The 24497-nt window shown below is 38.4% G+C and overlaps 1 protein-coding gene across 10 annotated transcripts in view; it reads right to left on the minus strand.

Moving 5' to 3' along the window:
* LOC311062090 (NACHT, LRR and PYD domains-containing protein 12-like) overlaps positions 1-24497 on the minus strand; it is a gene marked incomplete at its 3' end in the record, with an annotated part of 437600 nt that overhangs the window by 384994 nt on the left and 28109 nt on the right. For 8 of the 10 annotated variants that reach the window (XM_084080884.1, XM_084080889.1, XM_084080886.1 and 5 more), the window contains one exon: positions 18266-18436. In XM_084080884.1, the coding sequence (XP_083937010.1) occupies positions 18266-18436 (171 nt within the window). Of the gene's footprint in view, positions 1-16257; positions 16308-17247; positions 17377-18265; positions 18437-24497 lie in introns of all 10 variants that reach the window. The other 2 variants (XM_084080891.1, XM_084080883.1) reach the window with 1 other exon arrangement.

Below are 24497 nucleotides of genomic sequence, written 5' to 3' on the forward strand. Positions count from 1 at the left end.
AAACCGACCAGAGGGAGCCTCTGTATCCCCTCTGTGTCCCCGCTCTGAGATGACCTAAACCCGGCCAGAATTCAGGCTCAGCTCCCGCAGACACCCAGTGCGCTGAATGACCATAGCGATTTATAGAATTTCAATAAATAAGCATAAATAAACTACTTCACGTGAACAATGTTGGTGTAACTAAGAGATTTGGGTGGGGATATATTTTTTATAGGCACATATTTACAATAAAATACACTTTCATGTAAACTCTATTTCCTGGTTTAGAGGTGCGGGCCGAGGGGACTGGGGAGAGCGGAGAGACGGTCGGCTGGGAGAAGTTTCTCTGTGGTGGGAGGGGCCAAAGTACAGCAGATACGATTCGTGATAAGAGTACATTATACACTATAAAATATACCTCAGGCGCGGCGTGATGTCATCAAAACCCAAAAAACGTTTTTAGAGTAGATTTTTTTTTGAGGGGGATGTCACGCCCCCTTTAAAGTACCAAAAGTAGAAAGTACTCATTATGCAGAATGTCCCATTTCACAAGTTTTTTTGAAAATAGCAGATCTACAAGCTCACAATGCGTTGCATGGAGACGCATTGTGAGTTTATAGATCGACTATTTTAAAATGGACGAAATGTATATAGGGCTGTTAATGTAGTTAATGTATGTTTTGTAAGAATAATCAAAATCCTCCAAGTAACTAAAGTTTTCAAATAATTGTAGTGGAGTAAAAGTACAATATGCCTTTGAAATGTAGTGGAGTAGAAATAAAAGTACTGAAAATAGGAAATACTCCAGTAAAGTAAAAATACCTCAAAATGTTATTTAACACATGGGGTGCCAGTTTAAAAAAAAAAAACAGAGTACACTGAGTGCCAGGATTTTTAACCATTTTTTAGGAGCCGAGATACAGGCTTTTGAAGTCATAAGTTAACCAGGAAGTGGATTGGAGTCAAAATCTTCAAAATCTGATATCTCCTGGTGCTTAGAAGGTAAAACATTTTTTTTTTGAAAAAAAATGTTTTTTTTTTTTTAAATATTTTTTTTCAAAAAACATATATATACGGTTTTGGCACTCCGTGGTTGTATTGCAAAAAACGTATATATACGGTTTTGGCACCCAATGTGTTAAGAACAGTACTTGAGTAAAATAAAGTATTTAGTTACTTTACACCTCTGAAAATACACACATCTGTTACATCAAAGGTTCCTAAACTTTAATGGCTGCGACCCCCCCAAAATAATTATATTTGAACTGAGGATCCCCCAAAATAATCATATTTGAACTGGGGACCCCCCAAAATAATCATCTTTGAACTGGGGACCCCCAAAATAATCATATTTGAACTGGGGACCCCCCAAAATAATCATATTTGAATTGGGGACCCCCAAAATAATCATACTTGACTGGGGACCCCCAAAAATAATCATATTTGAACTGGGGACCCCCCAAAATAATCATATTTGAATTGGGGACCCCCCAAAATAATCATGCTTGTACGGGGACCCCCCAAAATAATCATATTTGAACTGGGGACCCCCCACTCTGACAGCACTTGTCAGGGTGGGGTAGTTGTAGGAGTTGAGGCATTACATTTAGTTTGACTCGGTTCCACATATAAATATTGTGAAAATAGCCGATCTACAAGGCGTTGTGAGCTTGTAGATATATTTTATAGTATATTTATAGCCGATCTACCACTTATAGATCGGCTATTTTCACAATATTTCCCTTTTTTTTTGCATAATATTTGACAATTTGGCCAATTTGGTATTAAAAAGGTCTTAAAAGTCCTTAAATTGTAACATTAAAAATGTGCAGATACCCTGTATACACTTATACTGTATGTTGGTTTGTTTACTGTTGAGTGAGAAAACAATGTAACACATTAAGATAATCATCTGGGGACCCCCCACAATAATTTGGGGACCCCCCTGGGTCCCAGTTTGTAAACCACTGTGTTACATAGAAAACATTCAGCATCTATAAGTTAGCAACACCTCACACCATGGTGTGAAGCGTTGCTAACTTGTAGATCGGCTATTTTAGTTATTTTTGAAATATGGAGGAATTACAAGCTGATTTACAAGCTCACAACGTGTCACGATGCGAGGCGTTGTGAGCTTGTAGATCTCCTATTTATTATGTACATTCTATTTTTTTATGTTTTTCTGTACTGCAGTATTTACATCTACAAGCCGATCTACAAGCTCACAACATGTCACATTGCAACATGTGAGCTTGTAGATCTGCTGTTTTTGAAATATAGCCAATCAACAAGCTCACAGCCTGTCATGATGCAAGGCATTGTGAGCTTGTAGATCGGCTATTTATTTTATTTTACCACAACCCAATCTGCAAGCTCACAACCTGTCACAATGCAACTCGTTGTAAATTGATAGATCGGATAGTTTTGTATTAGAAAAATAGCCGATCTACAAGCTCACAACGATTGCATATCAGCAATTTAATGAATGAATGAATTAAAAAGTACACAATATGAGGTGTTGTGAGCTTGTAGATTAGCTATTTATTAACTATAAATCATCTTCAAGCTCACAACGTGCTATAATGTGACACGTTGTGTGCTTGTGGTATTTTTTTGAGCTTGTAGATCGGCTATTTTTTACCAAACTTTCTAATATAGCCGATCTAAAAGCTCACAACACATCATGATGTGACGCATGGTGAGCTTGTAGATCTTATTTTATTTATATCATATAATCTACAATCCAATCTGCAAGCTCACAACCTGTCACAATGTAACTCATGAGTTTGTAGATCTTCTACTTTTGAGTTTTAAACAAAGCCAAACTACACAAGCTCACAACGTCTCGCAATGTGATCCTTTTGAGCTTGTAGATCGGCTATCTTTGTTATGTTTGATATATTTAGGTCTGAGGAAGATCCAGCAGGCTTTAAACATCACATTCATGATGGTAATAAACCATTTAACTTATGGATCATAATTATTCCAGTGCAGAGTTCTGCTCTGCATCTGGCTTTTTAAATGACTTTGGATGAGCGTGATGTCCTACTTGTTGATGTTTGAAATAACTCACTACCTGTCACATTGCAACATGGTGTGAGCTTGTAGATCGGCTGTTTTTGATATAAAGCCAAAACTCATAGCGCATCATAATGCGAGGCTTTGCAAGCTTGTAGATCTGCTATTTCTTGTAATATAGCCGATGTAAGGCTCACTACGCAACATGATGTGAGCTTGTAGATCGGCTCACAACCTGTCACAATGCGACAAGTTGTGATCAGCAATTTTTATTTATTTGTAATAGTCTATCTAAAAGCTCACCACACGTCATGATCAGGGTTTCCGTTAGCCGGTATTTACCAATTAAATGTAATATTTAATTGGCCGTTAATTATAAAGATCACAGGCCACCGTGGCCGATTGGGAAAATGCTGTTATTAGACTATTTTATGTCTGTCTGTCTGCAATGGATAAAGTGGTGAAAGTTGGTGACACACATACATTGCAGGAAAGTAATGAACCTTCCTTGTACCATCATTCATGATGACATAATTAACATTAACAAAACAAAAGCTGTAGGTTTTGCATATTAAGGTTGAATGAGATGTAGGGCCCAAAACATATATTAATGTGTTTATACTGTGTGACGTAGTCACGCAAGCTGTTCATAACGCCCACGTTATTCAGTTATTTTTTGGAAAGCGACTCCTCTGAATGATAGAGTAGATAGATATTACTAGCCCACTTCATTCTTTGGCCAGTAAAATATAATCCTGTCGGTAAAGGTGGCCAGCCCAAAAAGTGCCTTGCGGAAACCCTGGTTATGATGCAATGTATTGTGAGTTTGTAGATTGGCTCTTTTTATGTTTGAAATACAGCTGATCTACAAGCTTACAACCTGTCTCAATGTGACTCGTTGTGAATTGTTAGATAGACAAATTTTGTTTCAAATATAGCTGAACTACAAGCTCACAACGTGTCGAAATGTGACACGTGAGCTTGTAGATCGGCTCTATTTTAAATATTGCTCATCTACAAGCACACAATGTGTCACAATGTGAGGCGTTGTGAGGAGTTGTGAGGCATTGGGTCTCATTCACTAAGCTCAGGTCCTCACATATTTTGTACTTATGTGCATACGTGACTTCTCATTCATCTTTTTTTGACCGTGAATTTGGGCAGACACTCAAACTCACGTCTGCTCAGGAACAGACTTATATGCCCTCAAACCATTCGTATATGTAATGCCTTATTCTTCATGAAAAATCAATGACAATAGTGCCAAACCTCAAATAATGTTTTTATGTGCCCAAAATTTGTCAACACATACGTACAACAAAAAAATATATATATGTCAAACAATCAATTGCTTGGGTGCATATGGTAGACATGAGCATTATTTAATAGAAAAGGCTTCTAATAATATCCTTTCCACGTTTTATTAACCTATTATTTGGTGGTGGGGTTAAACTTTGTAACTTCTTATAGAGCTGAACGATTTTGGGAACAAATCTAATTGCGATTTTTCTGACCGATATTGCGATTGCGATTTGATTGCGATTTTTTAATAAAAAAAAAAAAATCTTAAACATTTTTTTAAAGTCAAGCTTCAGTTTAGTATTCACTGTGTACGTTTAAAAAGTAATTGGAAGTAATACCATTTATTTACTGTTTCTAATAAATAAGGATGAGAACTGAAAGATATGAATTGCTTCATTGCTTCCAACATGTATCTTCCAAGTACTTTTTTTCCCATGTATATATTTAAACATTTAGCTGGAATAGAAATAGCTTATTTTTGTAAACAACCCAATATTGAACTTGTTAAGTCATTAACTTATGGCTCAAGAAGAGAAGCTTTTTCTGAAATGAAGTTCAATAAATAAAAATAAAAATAAAATTAAACAAATAATTACCATTTTGTGTAAACAATTCACAGCAGTGAAATAAGTAGGTCTTTCACTTATGGCTCCAGAAGCATATTTACTGATATCCAGTATTTAGCTTATGTAGATTAACATTCAACTAAAATGTAACACTTTTTTGTCTCACAAGCCAAAGTCCTCTCCTACTGTACATTGTATTACTACTACTCCTTGGAAGTGAAAAACTCAGAATACATAACGCAGTGGTGGAAAGTAACTAAGTACATTAAGTACTGTACTTAAGTACAATTTTGAGGTATTTGTACTTCACTTGAGTATTTCTAATTTCCAATACTTTAACTCCTACTCCACTACATCTCAAAGGCAAATATCGTACTTTTACTCCACTACAATTATTTGAGAACTTTAGTGACTAGTTACTTTGCAGATATAAATTATAATATTATAAAACCTACATTAACCACTTTAGCCCTATTTTATACCTAGGTAATTTGAAAATAGCTGATCTACAAGCTCACAACTCGCCGCGATGCGACGCGTGGTGAGCTTGTAGATCTGCTATTTTCAAACATTAGTACTTTTACTTTTGGTACTTTAAGTACATTTTGATACCAATACTTTTGTAGGCCTACTTTTATTCAAGTCAATTTTGAATTTGGGATTTTTACTTGTAAGAGAGTACTTCTACATTGCAGTATTGATACTTTTATTTAAGTACAACATTTGAGTACTTTTTCCACCACTGTACATAAGTGACAAAGATACAGTTCATAGTCGCTTCTTTTGTTTTGGGCTTGTTTTCATAGACAGGGTTGCTTATTTCTCTCACAAAACCTGGCAACACTGACCAGGAAGTGCTTTGCATCGTATTGTTTACATTGGATCACAGCATCCAACAGTAATAGTTTAATAATGATGGGAAAAATATAAGTTACACTTACAGAAACAAACGGAGCAACACTACTACTACACTACTTGTGTCGCACCGAAACTAATGTTTTACCGCTACGCGCGGCATCGGGGACTTAAGTTGCGCAACACGGCCGTTCGACAAACGTTAAATACTCGCAGCCGACGGCGAGGGACCTAACTCTATGAGAGGGAGAGAGAGAGAGAGAGAGAGAGAGAGAGAGAGAGAGAGAGAGAGAGAGAGAGAGAGAGAGAGAGAGAGAGAGAGAGAGAGAGAGAGAGGGAGAGAGAGAGAGGGGGGGAGGGGGGGAGGCGCTAACCTCTTGCTCCCTGTAGAGAGAGGCAGACACTCTGGAGAGAAGGAGACAAGTCCCGCGGGTGCTCTGGGATTAATATTAATATTAAAATGATTTATTATGATAAAATAAAAAATACAAAAATCGCAGCCTTTGCGATTAGCTAATCGCGTGGTTTCAAATCGCGATTTCGGTTTGAAAACGATTATTATACAACAGGTAGTTCCGACCAAGCAATCTGATTGGTTGAAATAGCTTTCTAGCCGTGCTTCAAACCAGCATCATAGCACGGGCCTAATCACATTAATAAACAAGACTGCAATCTGTCAATTGCTAACTTGCGCCTTGAGAAAAAAAACGGAAATAAAGATAGTAAACAAACAAATGTTATTTTTAAAATATTGTCAAAAGTTAAATAAAAAAAATTCAGTGCTAGTACAAAAAAAATATATAGAAAAAAAAAAAAAACAGTGTTTCAAGTATAGTATGGTAATGTAGTAATTATCAAAAAAAAATAGTTCAGTTAATATCAAGTACAACATTTTCTTGGTTTGTAGATACATTTATTGTAATTAAGTCATGATCTGAATAATATGTGTCTTTGACTTCAATAGTTATATTATTTTCTTGATCATTGTTGTAGTACACATGATCTAAAAGACTTCCTTGATCTGTTGTTGGAGAATGTACTAATTGTTTAAAATTAAAAGTTGAAAAAAGTGTGTCTATATGTTCATCTTTGGTCTTTAAAAGGTCATCATTAAAATCTCCAAGAATGAGAGTTTGTGTTGTAGATATATTTTTTAACATTGATGTCATTGTGTTCTTAAAAATGTTAAATTTCATCTTTGATTCTCTGTAAATAAGTATTATACGAAGTTTCATACCAAAATGTAAAACAATGCTTAAATATTCTAAGGTTTTAGACCAATCATTATCCAAAATTAATTATTCTTTGTGTATCTCATAACTTTTTGTAGTTAAAAACATTAAGCCACCTCCTTTTGCTTTTAATCTATCTTTTCTCAAAATGTTATAGTTCAATCCTGATAATTCCATGGTAGAAAAAGAATGATCACTTTTTAAATGTGTTTCAGTCAAAGCAATAATATCTAACATTTGTATGTTGTGATCTGACCTTATGTCATCTAAATGTTGTAAGTAACCATTAACATTTAATAATCCAATTTTCAAGGTTTGTGTTAATGGTCGTAGAAAAAATGAAGTCGGAGATGATATTCTGAGGGATGTTTCACGTAATTTCTTCATTTCCTTTTGTACATGTATGTTTACCTTGATTTTCTCTTGGTTGAAGTCTGTTATATACAAGTCATTCAAATTCTTCACTCTACTGAATGCTACATAAGCTTGTCCGGTATTAAAACGTGATCCTTTCATAGATACAAGAATTTTATTTACAGTCAGACCTTGAACTTTATGAATTGTTAAAGCCCATGCTAATGACAAAGGAAATTGAATTCTTCTAGTTGATACAGCCTTATGCCTTCCATGATAAAGTATTGATTCATATTTGAAAATAGGAACAGCATTTGGGTAATTGTTTTTGTAAACACTTCTGGATTTGGCATTTACTCCAACAAAAACATCTTCAAACTTTACAAGTATGGCATGAACATCTTGCAGTTGTCTATTGAAATCAATATGTTCAACAAATCCTCTAGCACCATTTACTAAACCATCAGTGACATCAATGTTTACAGTAAGCATAACTTTAGCACCAATAGCAATAGAAAATACTTTACTTAGACCTCCTTTATCACTAAATTTGCCTGATGTAGAAGCCAACTTCAATAGCATTGTGTCATCATCTTTGCATTTATCCTTTGCCTTTATATGAAAGATGTGTTTATCTAAACAATGAAGTCTCTTGGAGTTATGCTCATTGACATAATTATTGATAGCATATACATGAAGAATGTCTTGCAGATCATCAATTTGGTCAGTAGTTATCTGTCGAGTTTTCAAAATATTTACATCATCATCTGTTATATTACCTTCTCTAACTCTATTTAACAGTTCTGCAAAAGGCTTGTCGTTTTTCTGTCTTGTTATCTCATGTAATTCAAATAACTTAAATAAATCCCATCCATTTCCACAAATGTTTGCCATTTTATCCCTAGTCTCATGAAATATATAGTTTTGTCTTACTGGTGGTAACTGAAAAGGATCTCCTACCGCTAATACGGATATATTCCCAAATGGATTAAATTCATTAAGATCTGATGATTTTGTCTTCTTAATTTCAGAAAGTCGTCTGTATATATGCAGTAAAGTGTCTGCACCAACCATGGATATTTCATCTATAATTAATAACTGTAGATTCTGGAATTGTTTCTCTAAAATAGGAAGTTTTTCATTTGACAATGGTAAATAATTAAATCCAAATCTTAATGGTTTTAAACAAAATGCTGAATGTATTGTCATTCCACCAATGTTAAAAGCAGCAACTCCAGTAGGTGCTGTCAATAAACAAATAATATCTTCAGGATCAGTATGTCCAGCCAATCTAAGCAATCGCTTAGTGTCATAATCTATAAGTTTAATTAAATGACTTTTACCTACTCCTCCTGGACCACTAAGGAATATATGATAGGGAGTAGGTACCTTTCCTCCCTTTAAATCTAATATTGTCTTCTTACACCACTTACGATGATAGTCTATCATTTCCCTTTGTTCAATGTTTAGAGATCTCATCATTTTACAATAATCATGGTGAAGCATGTGAAATTTCTTTATCTCAGCACTGTAAAGGTTGTTTGTTGTTTGTGTAGGCCTTCTCATTAGAAGTTGTGCATTGTCATCCAAGTCTTGTTGTTCCATTGGTCGTTCTATTTCTGTTATACAGTCTTCGTCAAGTAGTCGTTCATGTTCTGTATTTGGTGCCCTAACCCTACTCATCGGAGGACTACATCAAGTCTGGTGCTCTTCTGGCCTGTGGTATTGTGAACTCTTGGCCGTGTGCCCAGTCATCTTGTGTGACATATGTCCTTGTGCCGATTCATCTTGTGTGTGCACATGTTCGTATGCCCACTTATCCGGTGTGCCCTGATGTCTAGAAACTCGTGTGCCCAGATCTCCAGTGTGACCATCTGTAGTAGTTACTGAACTTTAGTAGTTACTGAACTGTTCTTTCCCTTAAAGTGCCCTGAAAAGGCATTTTTTTTCTCCCTGTTCTGCCCTTAAAAAGGCACTGTTTTGCCCCTGAAAAGAAGTTCTTTTCACTACACACTCATTATGAGGCGAAAGGTGATTTGAAGAGGTCCTTGACCAGTTACTCAGATTAATTAGCATCATAAAAGCAGTGATCATCAAAATAATTCAGCATTTTAAATGCCCTTCTTTGTCCCTCTTATTGTTCATCATCCCCTGAAGATTTACTATCTTGGCGATGGCAGGACATGTGAATCTGAAATGGACATCCCAAGGACATGGACATGCCAAGCACCATGGCATGTTGAGTGCTGCAGCCTACTTGGGTATGATTCTACTGTGGGATGTGGACGGTGGTCTGACACAAATAGACACACAGGCGCAAGTAAATACCTTTACTCATCGGAGGACTACATCAAGTCTGGTGCTCTCCTGCCTGTGGTATTGTGGTACACAGGCGCAAGTAAATACCAAGTAAATCATCAAGTCTTGTGGTCTCCTGCCCTGTGGAGCCCTTTGCCCTGCCCTGTCCAGTGTGAGCATCTGACCACCGATGTGGACGGTGGTCTGACACAAATAGACACACAGTCGCAAGTATATACCTTTACTCATCGGAGGACTACATCAAGTCTGGTGCGTCTCAGAGCAGAGCGGAGCAGAGCGTCTCAGAGCAGAGCGTCTCAGAGCGGAGCATCTCAGAGCAGAGCGTCTCAGAGCGTCTCAGAGCAGAGCGTCTCAGAGTGGAGCAGTCTCAGAGCGGAGCGTCTCAGAGCAGAGCGTCTCAGAGCGGAGCGGAGCAGAACGTCTCAGAGCGGAGCGGAGCAGAGCGTCTCAGAGCGGAGCAGTCTCAGAGCGGAGCGTCTCAGAGCGGAGCGGAGCAGAGCGTGTCAGATCAGAGCGTCTCAGAGCAGAGCGGAGCGTCTCAGAGCAGAGCGTCTCAGAGCAGAGCGTCTCAGAGCGGAGCGGAGCATCTCAGAGCGGAGCGTCTCAGAGCGGAGTGGAGCAGAGCGTCTCAGAGCGGAGCATCTCAGAGCGGAGCGGAGCAGACCGTCTCAGAGCGGAGCGGAGCAGAGCGTCTCAGAGCGGAGCGTCTCAGAGCAGAGCGTCTCAGAGCAGAGCTGAGCGGAGCGTCTCAGAGCAGAGCGTCTCAGAGTGGAGCGGAGCAGAGCGTCTCAGAGCGGAGCGTCTCAGAGCAGAGCGTCTCAGAGCGGAGCAGAGCGTCTCAGAGCGGAGCGTAGCAGAGCGTCTCAGAGCGGAGCGTCTCAGAGCGGAGCGTCTCAGAGCAGAGCGTCTCAGAGCGGAGCAGTCTCAGAGCGGAGCGTCTCAGAGCGGAGCGTCTCAGAGCGGAGTGGAGCAGAGCGTCTCAGAGCGGAGCGTCTCAGAGCAGAGCGGAGCAGAGCGTCTCAGAGCGGAGCGTCTCAGAGCGGAGCGTCTCAGAGCAGAGCGTCTCAGAACGTCTCAGAGCAGAGCGTCTCAGAGCGGAGCAGTCTCAGAGCGGAGCGTCTCAGAGCGGAGCGTCTCAGAGCGGAGCGGAGCAGAGCGGAGCGGAGCAGAGCGTCTCAGATCAGAGCGTCTCAGAGCAGAGCGTAGCGTCTCAGAGCGGAGCGTCTCAGAGCAGAGCGTCTCAGAGCGGAGCGTCTCAGAGCGGAGCGTCTCAGAGCGGAGCGTCTCAGAGCGGAGTGGAGCAGAGCATCTCAGAGCGTCTCAGAGCGGAGCGGAGCAGAGCGTCTCAGAGCGGAGCGTCTCAGAGCAGAGCGTCTCAGAGCAGAGCGTCTCAGAGCAGAGCGGAGCGGAGCGTCTCAGAGCAGAGCGTCTCAGAGTGGAGCGGAGCAGAGCGGAGCAGAGCGTCTCAGAGCGGAGCGTCTCAGAGCAGAGCGTCTCAGAGCGGAGCAGAGCAGAGCGTCTCAGAGCGGAGCGTCTCAGAGCGGAGCGTCTCAGAGCGTCTCATCCGGTGTGCCTGATGTCTAGAAACTCGTGTGCCCAGATGTCCAGTGTGCGTCTCAGAGCGGAGCGGAGCAGAGCGTCTCAGAGCGGAGCGTCTCAGAGCGGAGCGTCTCAGAGCAGAGCGGAGCGTCTCAGAGCGGAGCGGAGCAGAGCGTCTCAGAGCGGAGCGGAGCAGAGCGTCTCAGAGCGGAGCGTCTCAGAGCAGAGAGTCTCAGAGCGGAGCGTCTCAGAGTGGAGCGTCTCAGAGCAGAGCGTCTCAGAGCAGAGCAGTCTCAGAGCAGAGCAGTCTCAGAGCGGAGCGGAGCAGAGCGGAGCGTCTCAGAGCGGAGCGGAGCAGAGCAGTCTCAGAGCGGAGCGGAGCAGAGCGTCTCAGAACGGAGCGTCTCAGAGCGGAGCGTCTCAGAGCGGAGCGTCTCATTGCAGAGCGTCTCAGAACGTCTCAGAGCAGAACGTCTCAGAGCGGAGCGTCTCAGAGCGGAGCAGTCTCAGAGCGGAGCGTCTCAGAGCGGAGCGTCTCAGAGCGGAGCAGAGCCTCTCAGATCAGAGCGTCTCAGAGCAGAGCGTAGCGTCTCAGAGCGAAGCGTCTCAGAGCAGAGCGTCTCAGAGCAGAGCGGAGCGGAGCGGAGCAGAGCAGTCTCAGAGCGGAGCGGAACAGAGCGGAGCGTCTCAGAGCGGAGTGGAGCACAGCATCTCAGAGCGTCTCAGAGCGGAGTGGAGCAGAGCGTCTCAGAGCGGAGCGTCTCAGAGCAGAGCGTCTCAGAGCAGAGCGTCTCAGAGTGGAGCGGAGCAGAGCGTCTCAGAGCGGAGCGTCTCAGAGCAGAGCGTCTCAGAGCGGAGCGTCTCAGAGGGTCTCATCCGGTGTGCCTGATGTCTAGAAACTCGTGTGCCCAGATGTCCAGTGTGAGCATCTGACCTTATCTGCATTAAACGTTAGTCATCAATGTGAATTAATATATTTTACAATGTATATATATCATCTTTCTTTGTATTCATGACATAATAGTGATGTCATCAATCCTATGCCTATTTGTTCATGCCAGTGCCGAAGCTTAATTTGATTGGTTTGACTTCACGTGACATATGTGCATAGTGCCTATAAAATACTAGGACGATGGCGGATGAGACTATATATATATATAATAATTATATCTCTGTATATATATATAACTAATATACTACTATATAAATAATATACTACTATATAACTAATATACTACTATATAACTAATATACTACTATATAACTAATATACTTACTATATAACTAATATACTACTATATAACTAATATACTACTATATAACTAATATACTACTATATAACTAATACACTACTATATAACTAATACACTACTATATAACTAATACACTACTATATAACTAATACACTACTATATAACTAATATACTTACTATATAACTAATATACTACTATATAACTAATATACTACTATATAACTAATATTCTACTATATAACTAATATTCTACTATATAACTAATATACTAGTATATAACTAATACACTACTATATAACTAATACACTACTATATAACTAATATACTACTATATAACTAATAATATAACTAATATACTACTATATAACTAATATACTACTATATAACTAATACACTACTATATAACTAATACACTACTATATAACTAATACACTACTATATAACTAATACACTACTATATAACTAATATACTACTATATAACTAATATACTTACTATATAACTAATATACTACTATATAACTAATATACTACTATATAACTAATACTCTACTATATAACTAATACACTACTATATAACTAATATACTACTATATAACTAATATACTTACTATATAACTAATATACTACTATATAACTAATATACTACTATATAACTAATATACTACTATATAACTAATACACTACTATATAACTAATATACTTACTATATAACTAATACACTACTATATAACTAATATACTACTATATAACTAATATACTACTATTTAACTAATATACTACTATATAACTAATATACTTACTATATAACTAATATACTACTATATAACTAATATACTACTATATAACTAATATTCTACTATATAACTAATATTCTACTATATAACTAATATACTACTATATAACTAATATACTACTATATAACTAATATACTACTATATAACTAATACACTACTATATAACTAATATACTTACTATATAACTAATACACTACTATATAACTAATACACTACTATATAACTAATATACTACTATATAACTAATATACTACTATTTAACTAATATACTACTATATAACTAATATACTTACTATATAACTAATATACTACTATATAACTAATATACTACTATATAACTAATATTCTACTATATAACTAATATTCTACTATATAACTAATATACTAGTATATAACTAATACACTACTATATAACTAATACACTACTATATAACTAATATACTAGTATATAACTAATAATATAACTAATATACTACTATATAACTAATATACTACTATATAACTAATATACTACTATATAACTAATACACTACTATATAACTAATATACTACTATATAACTAATACACTACTATATAACTAATATACTACTATATAACTAATATACTACTATATAACTAATATACTTACTATATAACTAATATACTACTATATAACTAATATACTACTATATAACTAATATTCTACTATATAACTAATATACTAGTATATAACTAATACACTACTATATAACTAATATACTACTATATAACTAATATACTAGTATATAACTAATACACTACTATATAACTAATACACTACTATATAACTAATACACTACTATATAACTAATACACTACTATATAACTAATATACTACTATATAACTAATATACTACTATATAACTAATAGACTACTATATAACTAATATACTACTATATAACTAATACACTACTATATAACTAATAAACTACTATATAACTAATATACTACTATATAACTAATATACTTACTATATAACTAATATACTACTATATAACTAATATACTACTATATAACTAATATACGTTGTGTATATGTTGTGTACTCCTTTCGACATGACGACCCTGAATACAGTACTTGCGCTGCTTCACAGGCGCAAGTAATCACTCCGCAGTGCAGTCCAGTCCGCACCTGATTAGACCATTATATGGCACAGCTGTGCTGTGAAGTCACTCTGTCCCACGGTAGGAAAACAAACAGACAGTAGCCTGACCCACCGCCGCCACCGGAGAACAAACAGCTATGCAAAATGGACTATGTTGTTAATTTGGTGGATTTACGGTTGATCAATGGTTAGAAGGTTATAAATATCCTCCTGTGTAAAGTAAAATGACTCCCATTTCGTTAACAGTCCAGTAGGCTATATGCTCCGTCGTACGACCGTGTCACGCGGCCAAAATAGCCGATCTACAAGTTCACAACGCGTCGCGATGTCAGCTTGTAGATCAGTTATTTTGGCCGCGTGACACGGTCGTACGACGGAGCATATAGCCTACTGGAATTCATTCCACTGCGCAAGCATTGATAGCTCAGCTGTGTTGATGAGACGGTGCCTCAAACTCAAAGCACTGCTACAGGGACTATTTAATGTCTCTCAGTCAAAAACTCTTCTCTTTACAGGGAAACGGACAATAGCGAAACATTTTTATTATTAATTGCCCCACAATATGAATACATTTGGATGTGTTTTGTTGGTAACTGTTGTATAATCGCAATATTACACTCGAGGGTGTGCTTTACCTTACATTATTGGCACTTCAGTGATGCTGGCGGAACTCGGCTTCGCCTCGTTCCTGACCGCATCACTGGCGTGCCAATAATGACGGTAAAGCACACCCTCTCGTGTAATATTGCTTAAATCGTTCAGCCTTAACTTCTTATTCTCATTATGAGAGCATTACTTTATTAACGTTCAGCTGATCCATCGTTCGATCGAGGGACTAACTTCCAGACAGAACAGATGTACAAGTTGTTAATGTGGTGCAACTTGACGCGTTGTAATTTGGCAGATCCGTTTTTTATTTTATTTTATTTTTTACCTTTTATGGTGTTAAATGGGGCGTGGAACAATACAAAGGATCTACACGGGAGCACACTAGTGACTTTAGAACACAAATGAGATACACCTGTGATACACACAAATCACAGCTCTGCACCCTCTTTCATGAATCACACGTCAGAATTGACTTATCCCAATATACATATGTTATTTATGACCAGGATATACACCTTATTTATGACCAGGATATACACCTTATTCATGACCAGGTTAGTGAATGAGGCCCATTGTTTCTGTCAACCCACATGACCTTAGTTTTTTGAAAAACTTAAATGTTTTATTCAAAATAAATAAAAAGATTCATGTTGCTATATACATAGAAACATGATAAATGACACAGATTCTGTATAACAACGTATAGGCTTTCCAGGTCTTAATGGGTTAAGGAAGCAAGAAGCCAAGAGCAGAGAAACCTCCTGAATTCCTTGGAAGCTCTACTGAAGAGTTTTCAGGACAGTATCTGGGGAGGGGCCAACCCACTATAAAACAGCAGTGGTGGAAAAAGTACTCACATTTTTTACTTAAGTAAAAGTATCAATAATGCAGTGTATAAATACTCTGTTACAAGTAAAATTTACTTGAGTAAAAGTACAAAAGTATTGGCATCAAAATATACTTAAAGTAACAAAAGTAAAATAACACATTATTATTTTCAAATGCCTGAAATATATATATGGCTGAAGTGGTTCATGAATGTGTTGTAATAATAATGTAAATCTGCAGAGTAACTAGTAACTAAAGCTGTCAAATAATTGTAGTGGAGTAAAAGTAAAATATTTTCATCTGAGATGTAATGGAGTAGAAGTAAAAGTACTGAGAATGGGAAGAACTTCGGTAAAGTAAAAAATCCTCAAAAGTGCACTTAAGGAAAGTACTTGAGTAAATGTACTTAGTTACTTTACACTACTGTAAAACCGTGTATACAATGTTAATGTGTGATTTTGACACAGACAGACAGATACTCACATTTTGTAATGAGTTGAGGATTAAGCCAATCTTCTCCTCCATGTTTCACTCTGTATGAAATAGAACAACAATGCATCAATGTCTAACTGTCTAACACAACGTCTCCACTACCTGACACTACAGTGTTTCTCCTATCATTATCTTGGCCCTGCAGCCCATCCAGACATACTCACTGCTGCCCAGTTTGGATCTCATCACCTCCTCAGACTCCACCTTAACCCTTAGCACTCCACTCTCCTTTATCCCTTCTTAATGCAAGTGTACTATGCAGATATATATTGTTCTTAATGCAAGTTTACTATGCAGATATATCTTGTTCTTAATGCAAGTTTACTATGCAGATATATCTTGTTCTTAATGCAAGTTTACTATGCAGATATATCTTGTTCTTAGTGCAAGTTTACTATGCAGATATATCTTGTTCATAATGCAAGTTTACTATGCAGATATACCTTGGATATGTTTTGTTATTTCTCAACCACAAATGTGCAGAATGTTATTTAGATAGCATTTTGTTTAGACATCTGAAAATATCCTGATAGATGCTGTGTTGACTCTGGACTTGATAAAACACAGTGGACCAACGATGACATGACACCCAAAATCATCACTGACAGTGAAAACTTCACACTGGAGTCAACACAGTATCTACCAGGAGATTTTAGAGGACTATGCAGAGTGCATAAATTAACATACTTTTCAGATGGTCCACATTTCTGTATATGTTTTTTTTTATGCGCAATTAATCTAGAATATATGAAAGTTTCACCTTTTGAATTATATTACGGAAGAAAATGAACTTTTTGAAAAGGATCTGTATATATATATAACCTTATTTGTTTGTTGGTTAAAGTATTAACTAAATATACATACATATTTTCATCTATTTGTGACTTTGTGTCAGAGTGAATACACAGTAATAAGACACATGAGGGAAACACTGTACATTCACTGTACTATCCAACATGGACACAGCCCAAGTCTACTCACATGCAGTTCTCCAGAACTGAATCATTCACCATGTTGAGGCTCAGGTCCAACTCTCTTAGGGAGGGATGAGAGTTTACAGCTGAGGACAGAACTTCACAGCATCTTTCTGACAAGTAGCAGTGAGCCAGTCTGAATGAAGAATGAAACACCAGATAAAAAAAAAAGAAAATGATAATTGAAACACGTTAGGCCTATACATTATTCCTGGATTGAGAACCTGGACCTGGCCGTGATGGACTGTCAGGGTTTTGGACTAGTGACCTAAGAGGTGGAAAGGAAAAAAGAAAGAAAGAAAACAAATACAACAAGAGTACAATAAACAAGAAAGAAAATAAAGACGGATTCTTAAGATAAAGTTCAGCTCACTTGTCCCACTATAGTTAATGCAGATTTTAATACAAGGCTGTTACTACCATCAAACACTCATTGAAGATCATCTGAAGATTGCTACAAATGAACAAGGCTATCCTAATGTTTCTCACACATGTAATTTTAAATGTTTGAGGATGATCCTGCTCTCTGTGTCTCATAGGTATTTGATCTTTTTTAAACTTTAGACCAAATAATAAACTATATGAATGAGAAGTTCATCAACCCCAAATGTTTTCTCCATCACAATGGTGAGCATTAGGAATTCAGATCTACAGAGTTCAGAAAGATGTTTCATAGGAAGGAGAAAAATACCACATGCTTATAGGGAGGAAATCGAGATCACCTTTGTACCTGCACAACTATTTAAGGATGGTCATCTAGTGAAATCTCTATTACTGAAATGGACGCTTGCACCCATTAATATCAATATAAATAATCAAAACTAGAAGATGATGAAGATCTGACAAAATACAACCAACAACGATAGTGTAATTTTGTATCTCAGCATGGAAGGACATGGAGGTAGGCTTGGGTTCCCATGATATCATTCTTATTAATACATTCTCACAACAGCATTCATATTATATTCACAGAACACAGTACCTAATAACACAGAATTGATCAAGATCGGGTAAATGTATCTTACCTTAGAATTTCCAGTCTACAGTGCAGACTCTTCAGTCCAGTAGAGAGCAGTAATCCTGATTCCTGCAGGTTGTTTTTGCTGAGGTCCAGTTCTCTCAAATGGGAAGGATTAGAGCTGAGAGCTGAAGACACAACTTCAACCTCTGTCTGTCTGAGGTTACAGCCAACAAGTCTGTAAATACAGATTAAATAAGAGACTATCAAAACAAATTACACCTTGTTCACTGTCATGGAAGTTAACTAAGAGATCTCCTACTGTAGACATAAACAGTTTAAGTATGATCAGAAAACAGGGAAGTAAACAACAGATGAAAAGTTAATGTCATGTAAGTAATCTGAGTAACCAAGCTCAATGTTTAAAAAGCCATCCTCTGTACACCCCTTCACTAATGGTATGGTCCATTTCTCATATGGTATGGTCTGTTCTCATGGTAGAATAACCCATAAAGAGGACACATATGAATAGTTTGAGGACTTGAGTTCTGCTGTTGTTCTGTGTGTACTAAGGTTGGGGTCGTCTGTCGGTGATTGGATGAGTCGAATTAATGTTGGTTACCTTCATGTTACATGTGTGCACTTCACCTACAGTATGCTGAGTATACCAACATAGTTTTGTCTTCCATTAAAGGAATATTTCACCCCAAAAAATACTTTTCCCCATCAATTAAACCTTGAATTCATGGAGATTTGATTTTTTTTAGTATTTGTGACATTCCTGAAGCTAAATCCAATATCCTACTACTTTAATTAAAATGGCCACGCTGTGGTGTACGTCCCGGGTTGGTCAGCACACGAGGTCTCCACTTGCCTCCAAACTTGCCACAGACTATTGATCAGTGCTCTGGCTACCTTTGATGTACTTACATATTGTACAGTTAATATAAAACTACATTATTTTTATTCAGGCACATTTTAGCGACCTTTTTTTTTGGCCGCTAGGTCCACCCTACTGCACATGTGTGATATAGGCGCAGTGTCCCATAAAAAGGACAAGGACTGACAGATAGAGCTCTCCATATATGGTCATATCAGTTGGATCACTGGTGCACCGTAGATGTGAGGGCCACGAAGCGGCCCCAACCTCTAGTTTGACTAAATGACATTAATAGGAAACCAATCTTAACAAGAGTAAAACTATATTTAAAACATTCTCTTTAAACCTGGATCATCAGTAGGCTCATAGTGATTACACTGTGAGAGTTGTTTTGGAGTTTATATACTTTTCTTTAATATAGTTTTACATTGGTTTTCTACCACAGCAGACACTGCAAATATTCTATTTTGGCTCAGGAATGCAACCCACACAAAAAGGTCTGAGGTGGGGGGAGGGGCAGAGTGTGGAACGGTCAACACCACTAGACGTCACAGAAAGACTGAACAGAGGAAGAGAGCAATGTTCAACCAGCAGTTGAAGGTGTGAAATGAATAAAGTGAAAATGAGCAAATACATGTCATATTTACTGCCAACAATGTGTAAAAGCTTTACAAACAAGATGGCAGAGACCAGCATTCAAAATAATAATAATAATAATAATAATTATAATAATAATAATAATAAACTTTATTTGTATAGCACCTTTCATACATAAAATGCAGCCCAAAGTGCTTCACATGAGAACAATATAAGCATAGCAGTATTGTTCAAGGAAATAAACAAGTCAATGAGGTCACAGTTGCACAAGTGAATCAAAGATAATAGAACAAATAAATCAACCAAAAACATATAAAATAAAATAGGATGAAAGTACAATGCAAAACATACTAAAACAAAATAATGATTCAAGTAAAAGCCATATTAAAAAGATAGGTTTTCAGCTTACTTTTAAAAACACTGAGAGAGCTGGCCCTTTTAAGCTCCAGAGGAAGCATATTCCATAATGTGGGGCCATAAACCCAGAACCTATGCTTTTATGAGTACCTTTGGGAACATCTAGCAGGAGAGCGGTGCTGGACCTGAGTGTTCTGGGTGGAGTATACCAATTTATCGAGTCTTTAATATAAGATGGTGCCAGGCTATGAAGAGCTTTGTACACGAATAAAAGAGCTTTAAAATCAATTCTAAAAGATACAGGTAACCAGTGCAGTGTTGAAAGGACTGGGCTAATGTGATCTCTTCTTCTGGTGCTAGTTAAAATTCTGGCTGCTGCATTTTGGATAACTTGGAGTTTTCGAATGGACGTTTTTGTAAGTCCTGTAAAAAGGGAGTTGCAGTAGTCCAATCTACTTGTAATAAAAGCCCCACGCTTTAAGTACCTCTGCATCTCTTTGGTTTAAAACAGGTCTAACTTTAGCCATGTTCCTTAGGTGAAGGAAGGCTGTTCTTGTGACCTTATTAAAATTAAAATTAAAATTTAAGTCTGAATCTAAAATCACACCCAAGTCTGTGACTTCTGTTTTCACTTGTCCAGCTAAAGGTCCAAGCATGGACTGTACTCTCTCCCTCTCAGATTTAGGGCCTGTGAGGAGAATCTCTGTTTTTCCATCAATTAGCTTGAGGAAATTCTTGGACATCCAAAGTTGAATGTCATTGAGACATGAAACGAGAGTACTTAAAGCATTTGGATCGTCTGGTGAGATAGCTATGTGTAATTGTGTGTCATCTGCGTAGCAGTGGTAGTTAATATTATGACTTTTGATTATGTGACCTAGTGGCAGCATATACAATGAGAAAAGGATGGGTCCTAGAATGCTTCCTTGGGGGATCCCATACTTAACCTCAACTGGATCAGATTTCAGATCACCTAGAGAGACAGAGAACTGTCGTTCAGCCAGGTATGATATAAACCATTTTAGGACATTACCAGAGAGACCTACACATTTCTCTAGTCTGTCAATTAAAATAGAGTGATCAATTGTGTCAAATGCAGAGCTTAAATCTAAAAGCATGAGGACAGACACTTTATTTGCATTACTTGCTAGTCTCAGATCATTGATTACTTTTAATAATGTCTCAGTAAAAAGTCTCAGTACTGTGCTGAGATCGGAAACCGGATTGAAATTTGTCTAAGATATTGTTATTTTCAAGATGATTACTGAGTTGATTAAAGACTGTCTTTTCAAGAAGTTTACTGAGGAAAGGGAGGTTTGATATGGGTCTATAGTTGTGCAGGTCAGTGTTATCCAGATTAGGCTTCTTAAGCAAAGGTTTTACCAGGGCCATTTTAAAAGATTTGGGAAAAATACCTGATTGTGTGGACAAGTTTATTATGTTGGTTGTAACCTGGGGGAGACAATGGGAGGTAGCTTTGAAAAACTTGGTTGGGATGGGGTCAAGGGCACAAGTACATGGCTTCATTTTTCCTATCAAAATGCTGACATAGTCAACATTGACAGGCTCAAATGACGTCATCTTGGATGCAGGCCCCTGACCAGGGAAATCCCAATTTGTGGCTATTTGTGTGGAAGTAAGAGCAGGACTAGTGATTTCAGATCTTATTTTTACAATCTTATCTCTGAAAAATAAGGCAAGATCCAGTGGCGTCAGTTCAGCAAAAGCTAGGGTATGGCAACATGCACGCGTACATGGCGCCTTTCCGACATGTCGCCTTTCCGACGTTAACGAACCCTATACCTAACCCTCACCCTAACCCTAACCGCACGCGCGCGCGCAATTTTTGTGCGGTTCTGGGCGGGTTGGGTTCGTTTTTTTCCAGTTTTTGGTTACTTTATTTCGGTTTTAGGGTTATGATTCGGGTTAGGTTAGGGTTATGTTATTTCATTCTTATTTTTGCCTGATTTTCCCGATTTATTATCAAAAAAGTACTTCTTTTTTTTTCTCCCCTGCGGAGCCAGGGTATGGCAGCTGCAATAGCCTGCCATACCCAATTGACGCCCCTGGCAAGATCATTACATTTTATGGCAAGTGCTTGATCATTTACGACTGCAACTGGTGCAGGATTTAAAAGACTGTTTATGGTGGAAAAAAGGACTTCATGATTATTTTTGTTTTCATTTATAATGTTTGAGAAATGAGATTGCCTTGCCTTTCTGACCGCAGTGTTATATTTATGTAAGTGTTCGTTAAAATTTACAAGATTAACACCTAGTTTATTTTTTCTCCATTGTCACTCAGCTTTGCGGCAATTCCTTTTTAGCTGACAGAGGGCGCCATTGTTCCATGGCGTTTTATGGCTTTTATACCTTTTTTTAACTTGTAAAGGGGCCACTGTGTCTAAGGACTGCCTCAGTTTGTCATTGAAATTATAAACAAGATCATCAACTGAGGTCATGTTTGAGGGAGTAAAAGTGCTCATTAAATCAGTAAAATTTGCTATGGCTGTATCATCAAGATTGCGTTTTTTAAAAACTGTTTCAGAGCGAACTTGTGATGTTAAAACTGTGGTATTAAAAAATATACAGCAATGATCAGAAATAGTACTAGGGATTTCAGAAATCGATGAGATGTTGATATCTATACCCTTTGAGAAAACCAAATCTAGTGTGTTTCCAAGATTATGGGTGCTGCCAGTTACATGCTGGATGAGATCAAAGCTTGCAGCAAGGTCCATAAATTCCATTGCCCTGGAGTTAGTACAGTCATTAACATGAAAATTAAAATCCCCGGCCAGAATCAATTTGTCATAGCTGGTGAGAACAATAGACATAAGCTCAGAAAAATCTGATAGAAAATTTGTGTCATATTTAGGTGGTCGATAAAATGTAACAACAAGTACACACTGCTGTGCTTTTATGACTGTTGCCAAATATTGAAAACAAACAAAACTAGGGAAGTCCCCGAAAGTGCATTTAGTGCAGGTGAAATCATTGGAGAAAACTATAGCAACTCCACCGCCTCTTTTTTCCTGTCTAATGGAATAAAGGAAACTATAGTTTGGTGGGGAAACCTCTAATAACTTTGCTGAAGCAGTTGATGTCAGCCAGCATTCAGTTAAAAACAAAAAACTTAAACCATGATTACAAATAAAATCAGTAATATAAGAAATCTTCTTTTTGGACACTGATCTTATGTTTACAAGTGCACAATGCAATATATTTGGTCTGTGATGAGCAGAGACAGACTCTGTCAGGCTAATATTTATTAGATTATTAATGTTACTACCTATGGGTATACTGGGTGTTGAACCAGAGCGACATGATCTGTCAGTAATGTGGGTAGGAATAGAAAATTGCAATTGACCAGAGGTGTCCATGTTTCTGGCGGACAGATTTGCATGGGGGACCAAAAGTCAGGCATGAGCACTCAGGCTGCGTTGTAAATGGAATGATAGAGAGTTATTTCCCAGTATGCTTGGATGTAAGCGGTCCCGACAATAAAATTCTTCACGAGCCCAGAAAAGGTGGAAGTTGTGGATATAACTTAAGTTGCAAGAGGAGCAGACCGCTTGGAGCCAATAATGTAGGTCCAGCAGCCTGCTGAAGTGGCTCTCCCCTTTACGCAGCGGTGGAATCGGACCTGAGATGAAAGCCTGTTTACCACAGCTGAGGAGCAGCTCCAGGATGTTTTTAAAGTTTTCACGAGTGTCAACGGACTCTCTGTCGTTAACGCCTATATGGAGGACAATCTTAACAATAGTGGAAGGCAGAGTGGCCAGAATGGTGGTTAGACGCTCGAGGATAAACGTTGTGTTTGCCCCTGGGTAGCAGTATATTAAAGCGTCGGGGATGCGAACATTTCGGATCATGGAATCCCCGATGATTAACACTGTGGGGGGAGGGGGAGATCGTGAGTGCGCAGAGAGACCAGGGGTCTTGTTTGTAAACAGAGGGACTCTGGATGTAAACAACAGAGGGACTTTAGTTGAGCGCTGCTGTTTACATTTGGCCGAAGTTAGGCTCACAGAGGTGGACCTGGTCGGTGCAGCAGAGGTGGAATACTGGACGGAGGCTGGGTGGCGAAGTGGACAGTAGTAGCAGGATGTTTTCCTTTCTGTCCGCGGTGGTCAGAGACTACCGCCTCGTCTTTGTGCAACGAGGGGTCAACATCTCCAGAGCGATTTCCAGGGCGCATTATATCGGAGACTACCGCCTCGCTGTATGAGAGCAAGGGGTCAACATCTCTCGGCCAGGCAGGTGGATGTACAGCTCTATTCCAGCGCTTTGACCTCTTTGCCCTGGGTGTCGACTGGCATTCCTCCTCCAGGAGTGAACCCAGTAACTCGAAGCTGTTTCTCAGGGGAATTGGTGGAGAGGCAGCGCGCGAGACGTTCCTGCACCGCTTCTGGTTGGAGCGGCGCACAGGAATGAAATCATCCGAGGCAGCGGCGGCCCCGGTT

This window comes from Gymnoscopelus microlampas, assembly GCF_963454915.1.
Source record: "Gymnoscopelus microlampas genome assembly, chromosome: 15".
NCBI lineage: Eukaryota > Metazoa > Chordata > Actinopteri > Myctophiformes > Myctophidae > Gymnoscopelus > Gymnoscopelus microlampas.